Raw genomic sequence first — 18,797 nt, forward strand, 5'->3', positions numbered from 1 at the left:
CTTGGACTCCTTGACCTCCTGAGTTCTAGGGTTATGGGCGTGTGCTACCAGACTCAGTTCCTCTCTTTACTTCTCTTTGAACCCATAATCCCACCCACTTGCCTCCAGATTCTGAATCATAGGCTTTTTAACGAACCCCAGAGATCCCCAGTTTGAGCACCACTAATGTGTGACCCTCCTCTGCAAATAACACAAGATGCAAGACACTGTGAAAACCCATCACAGAGAGACGTGTGACTTCCCTGTCCATGAAGGCATACCCAGTCATGGGCGAGTAGTGCAGGCTCAGGGACTCCAAGGACTCCATTTTAGCTCGGTGATTTTCTAGCTGTGAGACAAGGAGAAGGTTAATGAGCCTCCCCATGCCCTAGGATCTCATTTACAAAATGAGATGCTAATAAGTGCCAACCTCCTCGGGTTACAAGACATAAACGACTTAAAGCAAAGTGGCCAGTGACAGGAAGCACTTGCTAAATTATGCAACTGATTTATGCAAACTATTGTTATTAAGTGGCCCTGGAAAATAGTCAAGAAGGGTTATATAACTGATACGAAACTGGCTCCGTTCCACATGTGTAGTTGGAAGGTGGAGAACTCGGTGCCTTCTGTGACGGTTGTTATATAAAATGTGCACATACATGCTTTGTGCCCACCTGTGTGTGCATTTCAACACAAGCCCATGCCTGCAGAAACTGACAGAGCATTTCTCAAATGATGTGTTTAAGGTCATAGTACCTGTGGGAGATGGGTCTCAGTTGGTAGAGTGATTGCACGGTATGCACAACGCCTGGCCTTCAATCCCCCACATCATATAAGCATATGTGGTAGTACTTGGAACCCTCAGGAGGTGGAGAAAAGAGGAGCAGTTCAAAGCCAGCCTCGGCTACTTGATGAGTTAGAGGCCAGACTGAAATATATGAGACTATCTCAAAAACAGAAAACAAACAAACCCAGAACTCTGATAGGACCTCGAGGGTAAAGGCTTCCGAATAACAGCATGCTTGGTTTACTTTTGACAAGAAACCTCACAACATTCCTATGAAAAACGAAAAAGCTAGGTAGAGAAGATAGCTTGATTGGTAAAGGTCCTTGCTAATGGTGGGTGTGGTGACTAGTCTTATGTCAACTTGATACACGCTAAAAGTCATCCAGGAAGAAGGAACCTCAATTAAGAAAATACTTTATAGGCAGGAGAGATGGAAAAGCGGTTAAGAGCACTGACTGTTTTTCCAGAGGTCTTGAGTTCAATTCCCAGAAACCACATGGTGGCTCACAACCATCTGTAATGGGATCCTGTGTCCTTTTCTTGTGTGTCTGAAGAGAGAAAAATAATTTAAAAAAAGAAAGAAAAACAGAAAAGGCTGTATACTGGCCATGATGGCCCATGCCTTTAAATCATGTACACAGAAGGCAGAGGCAGGCAAATCACTGTGAGTTCGAGGCCAACCTAGTCTACCAAGCAAGTTCCAGGACAGCCAGGGCTACACAGAGAAATCCTGTTTTGGAGAGAAAGAAAGAAAGAAAGAAAGAAAGAAGGGAGGGAGGGAGGGAGGGAGGGAGGGAGGGAGGGAGGGAGGGAGGGAGGGAGGGAGGGAGGGAGGGAGGGAGGGAGAAAATGCTTTAGTTCAGATTGTAGGATAGCCTGTAGGGGATTTTCATAAATAGTGTATGATGGGGAAAGGCACAGACCATGTGTGTGGTGCCATACTTGGGCAGATGGTCCTGGGTTCTATAAGAAAGCAGGCAGAGCAAGCCATGGGGAGCAAGCCAGTAAGCAGGACCCCTCCTCCATGGGTTCTGCATCAGTTCCTGGCTCCATGGTCCTGCCCTCACTGCCCTTGAAACTGTAAGTGAGATAAACCCTTTCCTCCCCAAGCTGCTTTGGTCATGGTGTTGTCACAGCAATAGGAACCTTAGCTAAGTCAGTGGGGGAGATGGCTTCCTGGTAAAAGTGCTTGCTGTGTAGCCTGATGACCTCAGTTTGATCCCTTCTGACCTCCACATGCACACACATAAACAAATGGGTTTTGGTTTTGTTTTGTTTCTTTTTCTTTTTCTTTCTTTCTTTCTTTCTTTTTTTTTTTTTTTTTTTTTAGACAGGGTTTCTCTGTGTAGCCCTGGCTGTCCTGGAACTCACTTTGTAGACCAGGCTAGCCTCGAACTCAGAGATCCACCTGACTCTGCCTCCCAAGCGCTGGGATTAAAAGCATGCATCACCACTGCCTGGATAAATGTTATTTATTTATTTGTTTGTTTGTTTGTTTGTTTGTTTTCGAGACAGGGTTTCTCTGTATAGCCCTGGCTGTCCTGGAACTCACTTTGTAGACCAGGTTGGCCTCGAACTCAGAAATCTGCCTGCCTCCCAAGTGCTGGGATTAAAGGCGTGCGTCACCACGCCCGGCCGTTTTTTTTTTTTTTTTTTTTTTTTTTTTTTAAGCAAAACTTTTCACTACAGGATTTATTTTTTCTTTGTCTTCAAAATGTAGGGAAAATAAAACAAGATGGATAAATTCTTGTCCCTCTTGTCATGATCAAACACCCGACAACAAGGAACTTTAAGAGGGAAGCATTGGAGAGGGCACAGTTCACCAGGTCAGGGAAGGAGCGTGAGGCACAGCTGGCACACTGCATTCTGGTCAGGAAGCAGGGAGAGACAGATGCTGGTACTCAGCTGCCTTCCCCTGTTTATTCTATCAGGACTCCAGCATGGTGCCATCGAGGTGGATCTTGTGTCCTAGTTAGCTCTCTACTGCTATGACCAAAAGCAACTAGGGAGAGAAGGGCTTACTTGCCTTAAGCTACTCAGCACAGTCCAAGAAGTCAGGGCAGGACCTGAAGGAGGGGCAGAGGCAAGAACCAAGGAAGAGTGTGGATCACCTGCCCCCTTCCCATGGCTTGTTAATGCTTCCTTCTTATACAGCCCAGGACCTCCTGCCCAGCAGTGGCACTGCCCACAGCTGTCTGAGCCCTCCTGTACCAATCACTGATCAAGAAGATGCCCAACAGATTTACCTGCCAGCCAGTCAAATGGAGGTACTTTCTCGACCAAGGTTCCCCCTTCTCAGATGATTCTAGCTTCTGTCAAGCTGTACAGACCTGACCACACAAAGTAATCCAATCTAGATAGCTCCTCACAGCAGCTTGGAGGAGGCCTGGGTTCTAGGTGATTCCAGTTCCTGCCAAGGTAACAAAAGTAAACTGAACTTTTAGTTTTCAAGATTTTGTCTTTTTCTTTCTTTAATCTTCAAGGTGTGTGTGTGGGGGGGGGGGTATATGCCCCTGTGTGTATGTATGGATATGCACACCTGTGTGCACAAGGAGAAACCAGAGGAGGACATTGGTGTCTCTGCCGAATTCCTTTTGTAACAGGCTTTCCCACTGTCTCACTGAACTAGAAGCTGGAAACCCTCCTACCTGGCCTTCACAATGCAGGAGTTATGGGCCCATGTGATCATACGTAGCTTTTGCTGGCAGTTTGAACTCAAGATCTAATGTCTAGATAGCAAGAGCTCTTACCCACTGAGCCATCTCCATAGCTCCCTAACTTCATTTTTCTTAAGAGAACATAAATTTCAGGGGGTTAGGTTGTTATGGTCTGTGCAATCAGCTGACTGGTATCATCGCCACCCATGCTACAGACTCGGCAGATAGCACCAGTCGATCAGCACCAATAGATGGGGAAATTCTTTCCTACTGAGCGAGTAAATGTCCAGAAACCTCCTAATCCTCTGTTCCAAGCCACCACTAGGAATCAATTAGTCTCGACAAAGAAGCTGAACTGTGTTTGCCATTGCGAATCTCAAGCCTGACCTTCAGAAATTCCTGGAATCATGGAAAATGAGTCAGAATGAATCTCCCTCGCTCCGGGAATCTGACCCTGCTGAATCTGAGTTCTTTCCTGAGAACCTCCCCAGGCCACCCTCCCTATTCCAGAGGAATTTGGAATCTTTCTAAACCATTCCCCTCATTTTTTTTTTTTTTAAGATAGAAAAGGAAACCAAAGCCTCAGACATTAAAAAGACTCACTCAAGGTCACAGCATGAGTTTGCATAAAATCTGCAGTGGCGAAATGTGGCAGCTGGGGGTGGCAAGGTGGCTCAGCAGGTAAAGGAGCCACCAAGGGTGACAACCTGGGTTCAGTTGCTGGAACCCACGTGGTAAAGGAGGAAAACAGATTCCTGAAGAGCTGTCCTCTGACATCTGACATCCACATGTGCACCAGGGCATGCATGCCCCACTATTATTATTATTATTATTATTATCATCATCATCATCATTATCATTATGTAACAGCTAATTGACTGAGCCAAGGAAACCCTGAGGATAGAACTGGTTATATGTTAATAGCTGGGCAAACTTAACTCCCTATGCCTCGGTTTGGTTTCTTCACCTGTAGCATGGGGCTAATTGGAATGCTGAGTTCACAGGACAGGAAGAAAAACAACGGCAGAATAAATTTAAAAGAAAAAAGTTCCCTCAGTATGGCTGTGGCTGTGACCATAGTTGCAGGGCCATTATCATTGCCCCTTCGGGACAGTAAACAGATGAGACAAAGAGCAAGAGGCAGACATCATACTTCTTTCCCAATATTTTTTAAGATTAAGCTTATTAAGGACACAAGGGATCCGCTGCCAGTGGTAGAGCCCTGTCCAGAATCCCCAGTGACTGGGGTGGGGATTCGCAGTTTCAGAGTTCTAATTTTGCATACAGGAAGCTCTGGGTTCCCTGGATTCAAGGGAGAGAGAGAGAGAGAGAGAGAGAGAGAGAGAGAGAGAGAGAGAGAGAGAGAGAGAGAGAGAGAGAGAGAGATTCTAGTTATAAATTTATGAGATACCTTGGCTGTTTCAGTCTCTCAGTATAGTGGAAACACAGCTCTTAGAATCCAGTTTTGAGCCTCCCTCCCTCACCTGTGCAGACAGTGGTAATTCCTACATACCAACTACTGAGAGTATCTAATGGGATCATGTTCAGCTTGGCAGCATCTGCCTTGTGGTATCTGTACAGTAAATAGTTGGCGACTGTTTCTCAACGTAGCAAAAGGGCCCAGCACGCAGGAAGCCCACTGTTGCTTTGTAACCGGGAAGGAAACTGGGGTTTGGGAGCCAGACTGACTTGGTGCCAGTCAAAGGCTGTGAGTGTGTATGAACGCTGTCAGATGAGTCATTTGCCTCACTGGCATCAGAGGCTGGTGAAGTTAATGGGGGACCTGAGAAGAAAGCCAGCTCCAGACGTGTCACCGTGCAGTCCACAGTCAGAGGGATAGCAAGAGACCTGGGTTGTTTTGTATTGACCTTAACCTTGTCATTTCTTGTCCTCACACAGGGACTGAATTAGAATGTGATGCTTAAATTAAGTAACCTAAATCTGCCAGGCGTGGTGGCGCTCGCCTTTAATCCCAGCCCTCAGGAGGCAGAGGCAGGCGGATTTCTGAGTTTGAGGCCAGCCTGGTCTACAGAGTGAGTTCCAGGACAGCCAGGGCTACACAAAGAAACCCTGTCTGGAAAAAAACCAAAACCAAATAACAACAACAACAAAACCCCTAAATATAACCTAAATAACTTAATTTTGCAAACCCCCCTCCTCTTTCAGAGAGCCCTCAAACTCTCTTCATAGCCAATGATGACCTTAAACTCCTGGTCCTTGTGCTTCCACTTTTGAACATCACCATGCCTGGTACTGAGAGACTTGGGCATGCTTGGTAGGAATCACTCAAGCAGCCTAGCTACACTCCCCTCGTCCTTCCTTAGTTTTTGTTTGCTTGGCTAGGTTTCTTGGTTTTTTTTTTGTTTGTTTTTTTGGTTTTTTTTTTTTTTTTTTTTTTTTGAGACAGTTTCTCTGTGTAGCCCTGGCTGTCCTGGAACTCCGAGCTCTGCCTGCCTTTCTCTGCCTCCTGAGTGCTGAGCATTGCCACTGCAGGCAGCTTATTTTTAACTTGGTTATGACGCTGAGGAGGAAGGGAAGGGTTCCCAAGCATCCTGTGCCGCTGTGTGTGTGTTCATGTGTGTGGCCAGATGACAGCAGCAGTGGGTTCTCTCCTTCTATGTAGTAAAGATAGCCTAGAACTTGCAGCAATCCCAAGCCTCTGTCTCCCAAGTCTGGAATTACAAACCTGGTCATGTGGTGTACGGTTTTTGAAGACATAGGTATCACAATGTAGTCCTCGCTGTTCTAGAACTCACAGTTCTGTCTGCCTCTGCTTCCTTAGGACTAGGATTAAAGGTATGTGCTATTACAACTGGCAAGAACTAGTCAGAATAACAGTACGTTACCCTTAAGAGAAACCAATACCATAAGCTCCTTTCTTCCAATCCCCTCCCTTTGGTGAGACGCAGACGTGTTTGAAATAAAGTTTATTGATATTTACATATGATACACGGTAAATAACAGAGCCAGGCCCACCACCCCACCGGTTCCCCACCCTTATTGCTTCCCTCCCCCCTCCCCCAGACTCATTAAAAATCGCTGCGTAAAGACAGGTTATAACTGCTGCTGTTCTCCCTCCCCCCTCCCACCTAAGATGCAAACTAAAAGCCCCCGTCCCTCCCCTGCCCCCTCCCCCCACCCCGGGGCCGTTCTGGTTCCGTGTGTGTTAACACTGTGCTACCTCGCCCTCCTCCCCTAATAAAGGGAGTGGGATGGGCGGTTTTCTGGCGACCTCCCCCGCTCCCCCCCCAATCTGTCCAAGGGGGAGAACGGGCCCTTGAAAGAGGCCAGAATTTGGGGATTTGAGGTGGGAAGAGGGACATGGATGAGAGGGAGTACCAGAAAATGGAAGACAGAGGTTTTGGGGGGTGTTAACCCCCGCTACTGCCCCTCCCTCCCCCGAAGGAACCTCGAGGGGGAAGAGGCGGGCACAGGTGTGGAGATAGCATGAGGGAACCTCCCTCCACCCTGGGGTCCCATCCTTGTTTGGTGTGAGAGGCTGGATGCACCTAGGGGCTTCGGGTGAGCAGGTGGAGGGAGGAAAAGATAAATGGGAAGAGCAGGTGGGAGAGGGAAAGGCAGAGGAGGAGGAGGAAGTGGGGGGAGGAAGAAGAAGAATATATTAAAAGAAAGACAGAAGGTCACCTTCCAGAGGAGAAAAGAGAGAAAAATGGAGTACCGGGAGGCAACATAAAGGTCATGGTCAGTCATAGTCATATCCCTGTAGGCAGAACAAGCTTATCCCCCCCCACCCGCCGCCACCAGCGACCTGCAGGGTACCTGGTGGTGTGCAAAGAGAGAATGGAGGGGGAGTTCCAGGGCATTCCAGTGGCTGCTACACCCACTCTCCAGCCCAGCACTACCGGAAGCGGGAGTCTGGCGGAGTTGGGGGAGCTAGGTGCAAGATACCACCAGAAGATAGTAAACTCGGTTGGAATTAACCGGTGGGGAGGGACCTAAGGGAAAGGGGGCGGGCTCACGGGGGCGAGGTGAGGAAGGAATAATTTGGAAGTATAATGAATCAAATAGGAGAGATTGGAAAAAGGGTGGAGCTGTTGAAATGAGGGTGATGGGTAGGAACTTGGAGATGGCACAGCATCCTTCAGCCTAGAGTTCCTTAAGGAATTGGGGCTTCATGGGTGAGGCGCGGGAGAGGGGAGGGAGAAAGAGGAAAGGGAGGGGCTCCAGCCTCAGCACGGCGAAGTGGAGATGTGGAGGTGGTCCGGGTACTTGATGGCCGGGGGGTAATTTTGCGTCATCTGAATGGAGACGTCGCTAGAGATGTCGGAAGGACTGCGGCCTCGACGCCACGCCTCGGGCTGCAGAAACTGGCCGGAGTAGTCAGAGCAGTCGCTGAGACGCGGTCGGTAGAAGGCCGGGTGCGGGCGATACATCTCTTCCTCCGCGTAGCGCTTGGTGAACAAGTACACGGACATGACTCCGGCCCCCTGTGGCAAGGCACAGTCAGAATCCCAGAGGCAGCACTGCCTTTTCTATGAGAGCCCAGGAATCACAGCTGCATATCATCCCAAGACCTCAGCAAAACCCAAGAGGCCCAGCCCTCATTTCCTCCAGGACCCACGGATTAGAAATCAAAGTCTAACCCATCTCCCTTCATCGTTCAGGGACCTCTCCCCATCCAGTCTCCTCTTCTTCCTGGACCCAGGAATCACACAGCCAAACACTCCCAGCTTTAAAGCAGAGAGATGGGTCCCCCAGCTCTTTCCTCTCCGAGACCCTTCCTCATAACCCACAGCATTCTTTTCTTCCTGGGCACAAGAATCAGACCGTCCTCTGTTAGGGGAGTCTTTCCCCAGGACCTAGGAGTCCCAAACTTGAGGATTTTTCTCTCCTCAAATCCAAAGGCACTATCTTCAGCTCTCCATCTGCTCCAGACTCCCACGGGCTGGAATACCCCTAACACCAGCACCACCACCCATCCCCCGACTCCGATCCCGCCCCACCGCCATCCTCAGATTGGCAGATTGGCAGTCTGGGCGCAATACATCACCTCTTTGAGAAGAAAAGAGGAAGCAGCAAAGGCAAAGGACCACCCGTAGCGATAGTGAAAGTACTGCTCAGAGCTGCTGGGCCTGTTCATGACCTCGTCGTTGATGCTGGAGATGTATAGGACCAAGCCCACCACCAAGGAGAGGCCTGAGGGAAGAAGGATGCCAGGACCCTAAGAAGGGAGCACTTCCAACCGCTCAGAGCTTCCCTCTCCCCTCTGCCTTATATCTAGGACTAGCCTTAGCCTATTCTCCCCAAAATGCTGTGCAAGTGTTCTATGTCTGAACAATGCCCATAGCCCCTCACTAGGGAATCCTAGGCAGATGCTCAATTACTGAAACCTCCCCCCCCCCCACACACACACACACACAGACTCTCAGTAGAGGACTCTAGGTAAGCACTCTTGCTGAGTCACAAGCCTAGCCCCTTACTGGTGGAATCAAGGGAAGAATTCGACCAGTGGTGAATCCTAGGAAAAAACTCTACCACTGAGCCATGCCACCAGCCTCTCACTGGTGAATTCTGTGAAGGAATTCTGCACCTGAGCTATGCATCCACAGTGGTGGAATCTAGGTAAGAGTTCTATCACTGGGCCTTGGTCCCTAACTGGTAAATTCTAGGCAGGAGCTCTACCACTGAGCTATATCCCCAGCCCTCTTTTTGATTTTTATTTTGGATCAGGGTCTCAGTAACTAACTTGCCCAGACAGGCCTGGAACTTTTGAACCTCCTGTCTCAGCCTCCCAAGTAGCTGTCATGACAAGGTTGGGCTTCACTTCTGGGTTTTGAATGACCTCCTGTTCTGGGCCTTGGTTGGGTGCAGAGAACCCAGAAATGAATCCACCAGCTGCCCTCACCCCACCGCACGCCTGCTATCTGAGATCTCAGTGCACCTGAAAGGTGAAGGGCAGGATAGTGACCACCCATTCTGTGCATATTGACATGTGCTACAAAGCTCATCTCACTGAACATTATGCGGTCCAGAAGAGGCACAAAGCCATCTGAGGTAAGAAGAACAAGAAGATCAAAGAAATACATCATCATCCAAGAGGATGAGATCCAGGGAAGGGGCATCTTTTTGAAGGGCCATATAAGGTGGAAAGCAATTCCATGTATCAACTCACACACACACACACGAATGTGTATATGCACATGCACAAAGCATAAGTGTTCTTAGGAGAGCTGGTGGCTGGTGAGATGGCACAATGGTTAAGAACACTGGCTGCTCTTCCAGAGGATCTGGGTTTAAATCTCTGCACCACAGTGGCAGCTCACCACTGTCTATAACTCCTGTCCTACAGATCTGGTAAAATAAGCCAAGGAGATAAAAGTCATGGTAATATGTGAGTTGTGTTTTATGTGAAACATACCCCAAATGTTTAAAGTCTGTGAGTTTCATGCCTATGAAATGGCTCAGTGGGTAAAAGTGCTTGCTGACGACCCTGAAGACCTGAGTTTGACCCCAAGAAATAAATGATAAAGAGACCTGATTCCCACAAGTTGTCCTTTGACTTCTAAATGAGCAATACGGCACTTGCACATATCCCTCAATAAATAAATGTCCTCTACAGACACTGCACACACATGGTGCACAGACATACATGCAGAAAAAACAAACCAACAACAAAACTACAAGTGGGCCAGGCAGTGCTGGCTCAAGCCTGTAATCCCAGCACTTGGGAGGCAGAGGCAGGCGGATTTCTGAGTTTGAGGTCAGCCTGGTCTACAGAGTGAGCTCCAGGACAGCCAGGGCTGTACAGAGAAACCCTGTCTCCAAAAACCAAAAACCAACACAAAACAAAACTACAAGTGAATTCATCTTTTAAAATAATCCTAATAATATCTCTCCAAGGATGTAAATACTACATATGCACAAACGAAGCCTTTCTTTCCTTTCTTTCTTGGTGTGTGTGTGTATATATGTATGCATACATATACATATATATGTATCTATATGTATATATGTGTATATATACATATATATATATACACACACATATGTGTGTGTATAAGGATAAAGATCATTATTGAAAAATATGGTAAGTCTCAGCACTGAGGAGGTGACTGAGTTTAGGCCAGTCTGGTCTACAGAGTGAGTTCCAGGACAGCCAGGGCTACACAGAGAAACCCTGTCTCAAAAAAAAAAAGAAGAAGAAGAAGATGAAGAGGAGGAAGAAGGAGAGAGGGAAGAGGAGGAAAAGAAGGAGAGAGGGAAGGGATGGGGAAGAGGAACAAGAAGAAAACAAGGAGGAAGAGAAAGAAAAAGAGGAAGAAAAAGGGTTGGGTGAAGAAGAAGAACAAAAGAAAAAGAAAGCTGAGGAGGAAGAGGAGAAAGTGTTGGGTATAGTTCAAGGATAAAGGGCCTGCCTAAGCATGTGTGAAACCCTGAGTTCAAATCCTAACATTACATATAAGCACATACAGTCTTGCATAGCTGTAACCCCTGCATTAGGGGAGTGGAGGCAGAAGGATCAGAAGTTCAAGGTCAGGGCTGGAGAGATGGCTCAGCAGTTAAGAGCATTGACTGCTCTTCCACAGGTCCCGAGTTCAAATCCCAGCAACCACATGGTAGCTTACAACTGTCCGTAATGAGATCTGATGCCCTCTTCTGGAGTGCCTGGAGACAGCTATACTGTACTTACATATAATAATAAATAAATCTTAAAAAAAAAATAAGTTCAAGCCGGGCGTAGTGGCCCATGCCTTTAATCCCAGCACTCAGGAGGCAGAGGCAGGTGGATTTCTGAGTTCAAGGCCAACCTGGTCTAAAGAGTGAGTTCCAGGACAGCCAGGGCTACACAGAGAAACTCTGCCTTGGAAAAAAAACCAAAATAAAAGAATACAGGAGGGGGTGGGAGAGGATGGGTGGGTGAGGAAGCACCCTCATACAGGCAAAGGGGATGGGGGAAAGGTTGGTAGAGGAGTAACCAGGAAGTGGGATATTATGTGAGATACAAAGGAATGGAATGATTAATAAATTAAAAAAAAAATTTTTTTAAAGAATACAGCCAGGCGTGGTGGCGCACGCCTTTAGTCCCAGCACTCGGGAGGCAGAGGCAGGCGGATTTCTGAGTTCGAGGCCAGCCTGGTCTACAAAGTGAGTGCCAGGACAGCCAGGGCTACACAGAGAAACCCTGTCTCGAAAAACCAAAAAAAAAAAAAAAATACAGTAGAAGGGCTGAAGAGATGGCTCAGTGTTCAATAGCACTTACTGCTCTTACACAGGACCCACATATAAAAGTTCATGGCTAGGAGCTGGAGAGATGGCTAAGAGCACGAACTACTCTTCCAGAAGTCCTGAATTCAATTCCCAGCAACCACATGGTGGCTGACAACCATCTGTAATGGGAACCTATCCCCTCTTCTGGGATCCCCTCTTCAGGAGTGTCTGAAGACAGCAACAGTGTATATAAAGAAAAGAAATGAATCTTTTTTTAAATGTTCATGGCTAGCCTGATCCATTGAGTTCAAAGCCAACTTGAGCAACCTAATAAAACCTTTGTCAAAATAACAAAGGGGAAAACAAAAAACAACAACAACAAAAAAAGAGGGCTAAGGGTGTGGCTTAGTGGTAGGTTGCTTGCCTAGAATCCCCCAGTAAGGGGCAGGCAATGTGGAAGTGGAGGAGACTTGTCTAGCATGTGTGAGGCCCTAAATTCAATCCTCGGTGTTGAATGGGGGAAAAAAACCCAACCCAGCCCATGCGCATCTGCTTGTTTTTGCAAAACTAAGCCTGAGGAGGGAAGCTGACAAACAAGAGAGGCTGATTGCACCAGGGAGGAGGGAGAACAAGGAGCTGAGGAGAAGTACACACATTTGCAGGATTTTCATCCCTGGAATTATGTTAGTATTTTATACATTCAAGGAATAAACCCAAAGCCAGGTGTGATGGCAGAAAGCTTGCTGAATGGGGGGGTGGCGGGGGCCTGGAGAGCAGCCGAAGCTACACAGCAAACTGTCTCAACAGCAAAGCAAGCCAAAGCAAGCAAACAAATAGCAACAATAAATAAATAAAAACTAGAGTGGCGAACAATCCCGGTAACTTTCATTCTCTTCCCTCCTTCTTTCCCTCTTTTGTTGTTGTTGTTGTTAAAGGATAGGCTGGCTCTTCCTTGCTATGCCCCACAGCCTGACTTCAAGCTGTTGATCCCCTGCCTCCAACTCCAGAGTGCAGATCCCATAAGCCTGCCACCACACCTGCTTCAGCTTCTTTCTGAACTCGGTCCCCAAGGGAAGCAATTCTCTCCAGAGCCAAGGGCACAAGCCAAGGACAGTAACGTGTCATTTTGTCCAAAAATAAGAAATTACACCCAGGAGGTAGTGGCGCACGCCTTTAATCCCAGAAATTGGGAGTCAGAGGCAGGCATATCTCTGAGTTCGAGGCCAGCCTGGTCTACAGAGCTAGCTCCAGTTCTCTGTGTAGCCCTGGCTGTCCTGGAACTCACTTTGTAGACCAGACTGGCCTCAAACTCAGAAATCCACCTGCCTCTGCCTCCCAAGTGCTGGGATTAAAGGCATGTGCCACCACGCCTGGCTTATAACCCAAATTCTATACAGATTATTTTCTTATTTGAAATATGGTCTCCACCTAGTCCAGACTGGGTAGAACTTGCTATGTAGCTAAATATGACCTTAACTTCACTAATTCTCCTGCCTCCACTTCCTGGGGTGACAAGCGTGCACTGCCATGCCTGCCTTATGCATTTCTGGGAAGGAAACCATGCTCTTCAATGCCAGACAAGCACTCTACAAACTGAGCCACATTGCAGCAACAGATCTGTACATTTTTAATTGGGTAAATAAAATGGCTCATTGAGTCAAAGTGCCACACAAGCCTGATGACCTAAGTCCAATCCTCAGACCCATGATGCAGAGAGAGACACGATTTCTGAAAGGTGTTGTCTGACCTCCACACTCAGTGACAAAAGCAAGCTTGCATTCATGCAAACACATATATAATAATTAGTAATACTAGACAATGAATAAAGAAAATGAAAGGTAGCCGGGCGTGGTGGCGCACGCCTTTAGTCCCAGCACTCGGGAGGCAGAGGCAGGCGGATTTCTGAGTTCGAGGCCAGCCTGGTCTACAAAGTGAGTGCCAGGACAGCCAGGGCTACACAGAGAACACAGAGAAACCCTGTCTCGAAAAACCAAAAAAAAAAAAAAAAAAAAAAAAAAAGAAAATGAAAGGAATAGGAGAAAAAGTTGGTTTCAGTAACATATCATCTACACATGTATATGGAAAGGTAGTTACAAGATAACACATTGGACAATGCCAGTTGTAACAGCAGGTGTAAGTATCAGCAACGGCTGGAGCAAGAGCACTGGATGCTCTTTCAAAAGACTCTTGTTTGATTCCCAACACCCACATGGCAGCCTTCAACGTCTGTAACTACAGGTCTAAAGGGATCTAACACTTCTGACTTCTAAGGCCACCTGTACTCATTCCTGTACACATAACCACACACAGAGATAAGCATAATTAAAAATAAAATAACTATATTTTAAAAATCACCCACAGATATTAAATTAAAGGATAACAGAATCTACTCATTGAATAGCTACTTATTACTGAAAGATTGAAAGCATCTTCCGCAGCTAGGAAGGTGGTGATTGCCCAGAATACACAAAAGTCTTGTTTCTGATCCTAGCACCATGTTAACCAGGCAATGGTGGTGCAGATCTGTCATGCTAGCACTACCCTGTGAGAGAGGCAGGATCAGATCAAGGCCATCGTTAACTACGTAGTGAATTTGAGCCCTGGTCGGGATACATTAAACCCTGTCTCCAAACAAGCAAAGAAAAGACACATCCTTTACTGTGATTTCTTGACCCATCAGGTACCACTCTGAGTCAGCTATGATCACTGGTACCCAGCAGACAGGCTCTCAGCGCCAGGTGTCAGAGGGTGAGTAAGTCGTTACTTCCTTCCTATGGTGTTCCCACTGAAAATGTGTGACCTGAATCCGCTGGGATGAATATTGTGGGGCTGCCCTCTACAATAAAAATGTCAACATGAAAGAGTAAAAGAAAAGTGATAGAACTTTATAAAGGATGAAGAGATAGTCACTGGCGTACTCGGAGCTCCATAGAGATGTGGCTGTGCTGTGCGAGGGCACCAGGCCACTCTGGAAGTTAATGAAACCCAGGTAAACAGACCCTGAGAAGCAGAGGTGAGATACCCCAGGGTTCTGGGTGGAGCCATCCTTCCTGCACTGGCCACCATGAAAGCAGCAGCCACAGCTCTGTGCTGCCCCATGGCCTTCAACAAAGGCCACAAGGTGTCGACGAATGTCAGTAAGCGAGGCACAGTCTCACCGAGCACACCAGATGATCCAGGAGATGCTCGGCTACGTGCTACAAGCCGTGGGGCCATGGAGCCGCTTGCTCAGAGTGTCCAAGGACAAGTGTGCAAGCTCATCTAGGAGAGGGTGGGCATGCGCATCTGCCCCGAGAGTAGGTGACTGAAGCTGAGCAACGTGCTGGTGGCCGTGAAGAGGGCTGTGGCCAAGAAAGACTGACACCTCCTCCCTAAACATTTATGCTGCACAAACAAACAAAAACAAAACAAGAAACCAAAAAAACACCACCACCAACAAAACAGAGGCAGCAAACTTTATCCTCATGTGCATTCTTGAGCAGATTTCTTGGGTGCATAGAAGGTTCTCAAATACTTTGGCCTGCTCCTCCAGGCTTCTAAGAACTGGTCCGGTGAGGACAAGTTTGTGTCTGCTAAAGAGAAAGGTCTGAAGCCACAGCAAACATGGGCAGTCTAGTTAGGAAAGAGAAACAGGAATAGATGCCTGCAGGTGGTGGAGACTGGGGATCGAGGACCTGCCCGGGCCCGAGGATTACAAGCAGGTAATGGTTGCTAGGGCAGGAAGAGGGGGAAACATTTTCTTCAGTGGTGTAATCACTGGAGGGGAGCCCACGCTCTGGTAAATCATCCCTCTACATGTCGTAAAAACACTGATAAAATACAGAGGGTCACAATAAATAAATGAATAAACAGGTAGGTAGATAGATAAATGCAACAAAACAAAAACCACGGACTGACAGGATGGCTCACCAGTGAAAAGAGATTGTCGCCAAACCTGATAACCTCAGTTCGAGTCCAAGCTCCCATGTAACTGAAGGAGAACTGGGTGCTGGGAGTGGTCCTATGACATCTACATATGTGCACACATGTAATAATAAAAAAAAAATTAAACATGAAAATAGAAAGCTTCTGCCCCCTAAATGATGGAATTAAAGTTAAAAAAAATAAATAGGAAAATAGAAAGGGAATTAATTAGCTAGGAAGAAGGAGATCAGTAAGTGGGAGAAGGAAACTAGAGGTGATAACAAAGCTGGGCAGTGATGGCAAACTCCTTTAACCCAAGTACTTAGGAGGCAGACATAGGTGGCTCTGAGTTCGAGACCAGCCAGGTGTACAGAGTGAGTTCCAGGACAGCCAGGGCTACACTGAGAAACCCTTGTCTTGAAAACAAAACAAAAACAAAAATGGAAAACAAACAGAAAACCCAAAGTTAAAATTCAGAGTCAAGGATCCACAGTCACTGGGCAGTGGTGGCGGGCGCATGCCTTTAATCCCAGCACTTGGGAGGCAGGAGCAAGGAGTTGGAGGCTAGCCTAGTCTACAAAGTGAGTTCCAGGGCAGCCATGACTGTTGTTACACAGAGAAACCCTGTCTCGAGGGTAGGGGATGGTGGGGGACCTATATCCATTCAGAAGGCCTCTTCTGGCCTTCCTTTCTTGAGTTTTGCAGATGATGGGCGGCTACACAAGAAGAAGGATGCTGAGCTGAAGGGAGAGTGTACTGAAAGAGTGGTGCCATGGCAACCTGCAGGCAAGCCCTGTGCAAGAAGCAACAAAAGGAAGAAGTACTGGAGTGTGGTGGCTCATAAAAGGCTGAAGCAGGCAAATTCCTGTGAGTTGGAAGACATCTTGGACTACAGAATGAGACTCCTCTAAAACTCTAAAATCTTAAAAATAAAGTTAATAATGGGCTGCAGACACGGCTTCGCAGGCCTGCGACCAAGCCTGATGACTTGAGTTCAATCCTCAAAACCCACACAGTGGAAGCAGAGAACTGACTCAAGCAAGTTGGCTTCTGACCTCCACTGAGGTTGCAGCTACTCCCTCGGGCCCCTCCCTGACAGCTGTATGCCCTGCTCTGGTTGCGTAAGGTCTTAGAAGATGCTAGGTAGTGTGCGGAGGTGGAGGTGGCTGAAGCTTCCTTTACGCAGCTATGGGAAGTTGTAACACATGCTGCGATGAGGACTTTCAGTACATCTGCTTTGGGGGTTACCCACACTTCTAGAGGTAACTCCTCAGCCACATTCCAATAGGAAGCATCCTCTTTAACGTAACCCCTCACCCACCCTCCTGAAAATAAGCTCAAGAAACCCACAAGTTCCCTAAGCTAGAATTTAGGGTAGTCATTACTTTGGTCCTTCGGTGCCATCCTATCTTGAGCGAATAGACATTTGTTAACATCTGACCAAGAGAAGAGAGTGCAAACACTATCTGAGGAGATACAACTGCTTCCCAAAGAGAAGGACCACAAAGCTCATAGCTGCACATCTTTCCTTCTTTTGCCAATCGTGTGTAACCCAAATGCCATTCAAGTCCTAAGTCCAGGCATAACTCCCAGATTACAGAAGAGACAGGAAAGACAAACATGCAAAGCAAGGAAAATGATATATGCAGGGTGGGGGATATTCTACAGAAACCCTGCCCTGAAGTATTCAGAATGTGGTGCAGGGATCAGAGATTAAAGAGATTAATCCTTGCAGCTGAAAGAGAGAGGGAGAGAAAGAGAAGGAGAGGGAGAGGGAGAGAAAGAGAAGGAGAGGGAGAGGGAGAGGGAGAGGGAGAGGGAGAGGGAGAGGGAGAGGGAGAGGGAGAGGGAGAGGGAGAGGGAGAGGGAGAGGGAGAGGGAGAGGGAGAGGGAGAGGGAGAGGGAGAGGGAGAGAGGGAGAGAGCCAGACACCAGACTTGCTGCATCTTCTGATAGAACATTAATAGCCCCATCTATCATAGAACCCAGCCTGGCCTTGAACTGTCAGTGAAGCCAATGATGACCTTGAGTTCTGATCCTTTTGTCTATCTCTGAAATGCTGAGATTACAGATGCGTGCCAAGCGCACCCAACTTTAGGTAGTGGAGCTCTTGACAAAACAACAAGAAATTAAACTCAGATTTCCCAAGCTTCTTCCAAAACCTAGTTTACAAAGATGGGTGGATGGCTTCACCCACAGCATTGATGTCTTGAGAAAACCACAGAACAGGAGGATTCTACACCACACATTGCCATGCCCCCCCCAAATCCCACAAATGACAGGAAAGAAGGGGAGGAGGGAAGGAGGAAAAGAGAAGGGAGGAAAAGAAGGTGGTGAGGTGGCTCTTGAGGTGAAAGTGCTTGCTCCAAGCCTGGATCTGAGTCCAATCCCTAAAACCCACATGAAGGACAGAGAAAACCAACTCCCTTAGGTTGGTTTCCTCTGACCCCTTCCGAGTGCTGTGGTGTACACCTGCAGTCCACATCCACAGATAAATAAATGTAATAATATTTTTTAAAGGAAAAAAGAGAGGCTGTCTGAGCTCAAAGGAGGCTTTGGAGAGCTATCAGCCAAATGCCCATGTGTAATTTACATACTGATTTGCAACATGCTCACAGAGAAAAGGCATTTATGAGACCAGTGTGTGCAGGGGGGGGGGGGGCGGCAGTAAGTAGTAGGTATTAGACACATTGAGCTAACTCTCTTGGCTTTGTTCATTCGGGCTTTGTCGTGGTACCGCGGCTAGCATGGAGGGTGTAAATACAAGAGTACTTCTCTCTCGGAGACATACTAAAATACACAAGGACAAAATAAGTTGCTGATGTCTGTGCCTGGCTTTAAAATAAGGCAGAAGTACGGGAAGGGGACATGGCAGTGTTAGACTAAAAAAAGATCCACCATATGCTGGCAATTGTGAGAACCAAATGAAGGGCACATAGGATTTCCTTATACTATGTTTTCTGTATTTAAAAAGTCAGTGTTGGAGTGGGGCAGGAAAGGAGTGGCAGAGCACTACAGTATACACCAAAGGAAAGCCGTATTAACAAAATCAAATCCTGAGGCTAGGTCAAATCCTGCCTCTGAGGGAAAACTTAAAAACCAGCCTTTGTCTTTTTTCCCCCATGCTGTTGAACCCAGAGTCTCAAGGAGGCATGTGCACAATCCCCGAGCAACTTTACCAACCCTAGAAAAGATATTCTTGAAACAAACGGGACAGTAAGAAAATGGATTGAGAAAACTGGGCCAGCAAGAAGGCTCGCTGGGTAGAAGTGCTTGTTGTTAAACCTGATGACCTAAGTTCC

General features: G+C 47.3%; 1 protein-coding gene and 1 long non-coding RNA gene across 2 annotated transcripts in view; one reads left to right on the plus strand and one right to left on the minus strand.

Annotated features, from left to right (window-relative positions):
* LOC110298854 (uncharacterized) overlaps positions 1-16,441 on the plus strand; it is a 35,805-nt gene extending 19,364 nt beyond the window's left edge. Inside the window, exons 3-4 of the long non-coding RNA XR_003837112.2 lie at positions 14,273-14,340; positions 16,201-16,441. This is a non-coding gene — a long non-coding RNA (uncharacterized LOC110298854). The remainder of the gene's footprint in view (positions 1-14,272; positions 14,341-16,200) is intronic.
* Cacng7 (calcium voltage-gated channel auxiliary subunit gamma 7) overlaps positions 6,571-18,797 on the minus strand; it is a 34,305-nt gene continuing 22,078 nt past the window's right edge. The window contains exons 5-6 of the mRNA XM_021168377.3: positions 8,435-8,580; positions 6,571-7,871 (exon numbers count right to left, since the gene is read on the minus strand). Of these exons, the coding sequence (XP_021024036.1) occupies positions 7,614-7,871; positions 8,435-8,580 (404 nt within the window). The 3' untranslated portion in view covers positions 6,571-7,613. The remainder of the gene's footprint in view (positions 7,872-8,434; positions 8,581-18,797) is intronic.

Source organism: Mus caroli, unplaced genomic scaffold, assembly GCF_978045245.1.
Source record: "Mus caroli unplaced genomic scaffold, Mus_caroli_1 scaffold_8, whole genome shotgun sequence".
Lineage (NCBI taxonomy): Eukaryota > Metazoa > Chordata > Mammalia > Rodentia > Muridae > Mus > Mus caroli.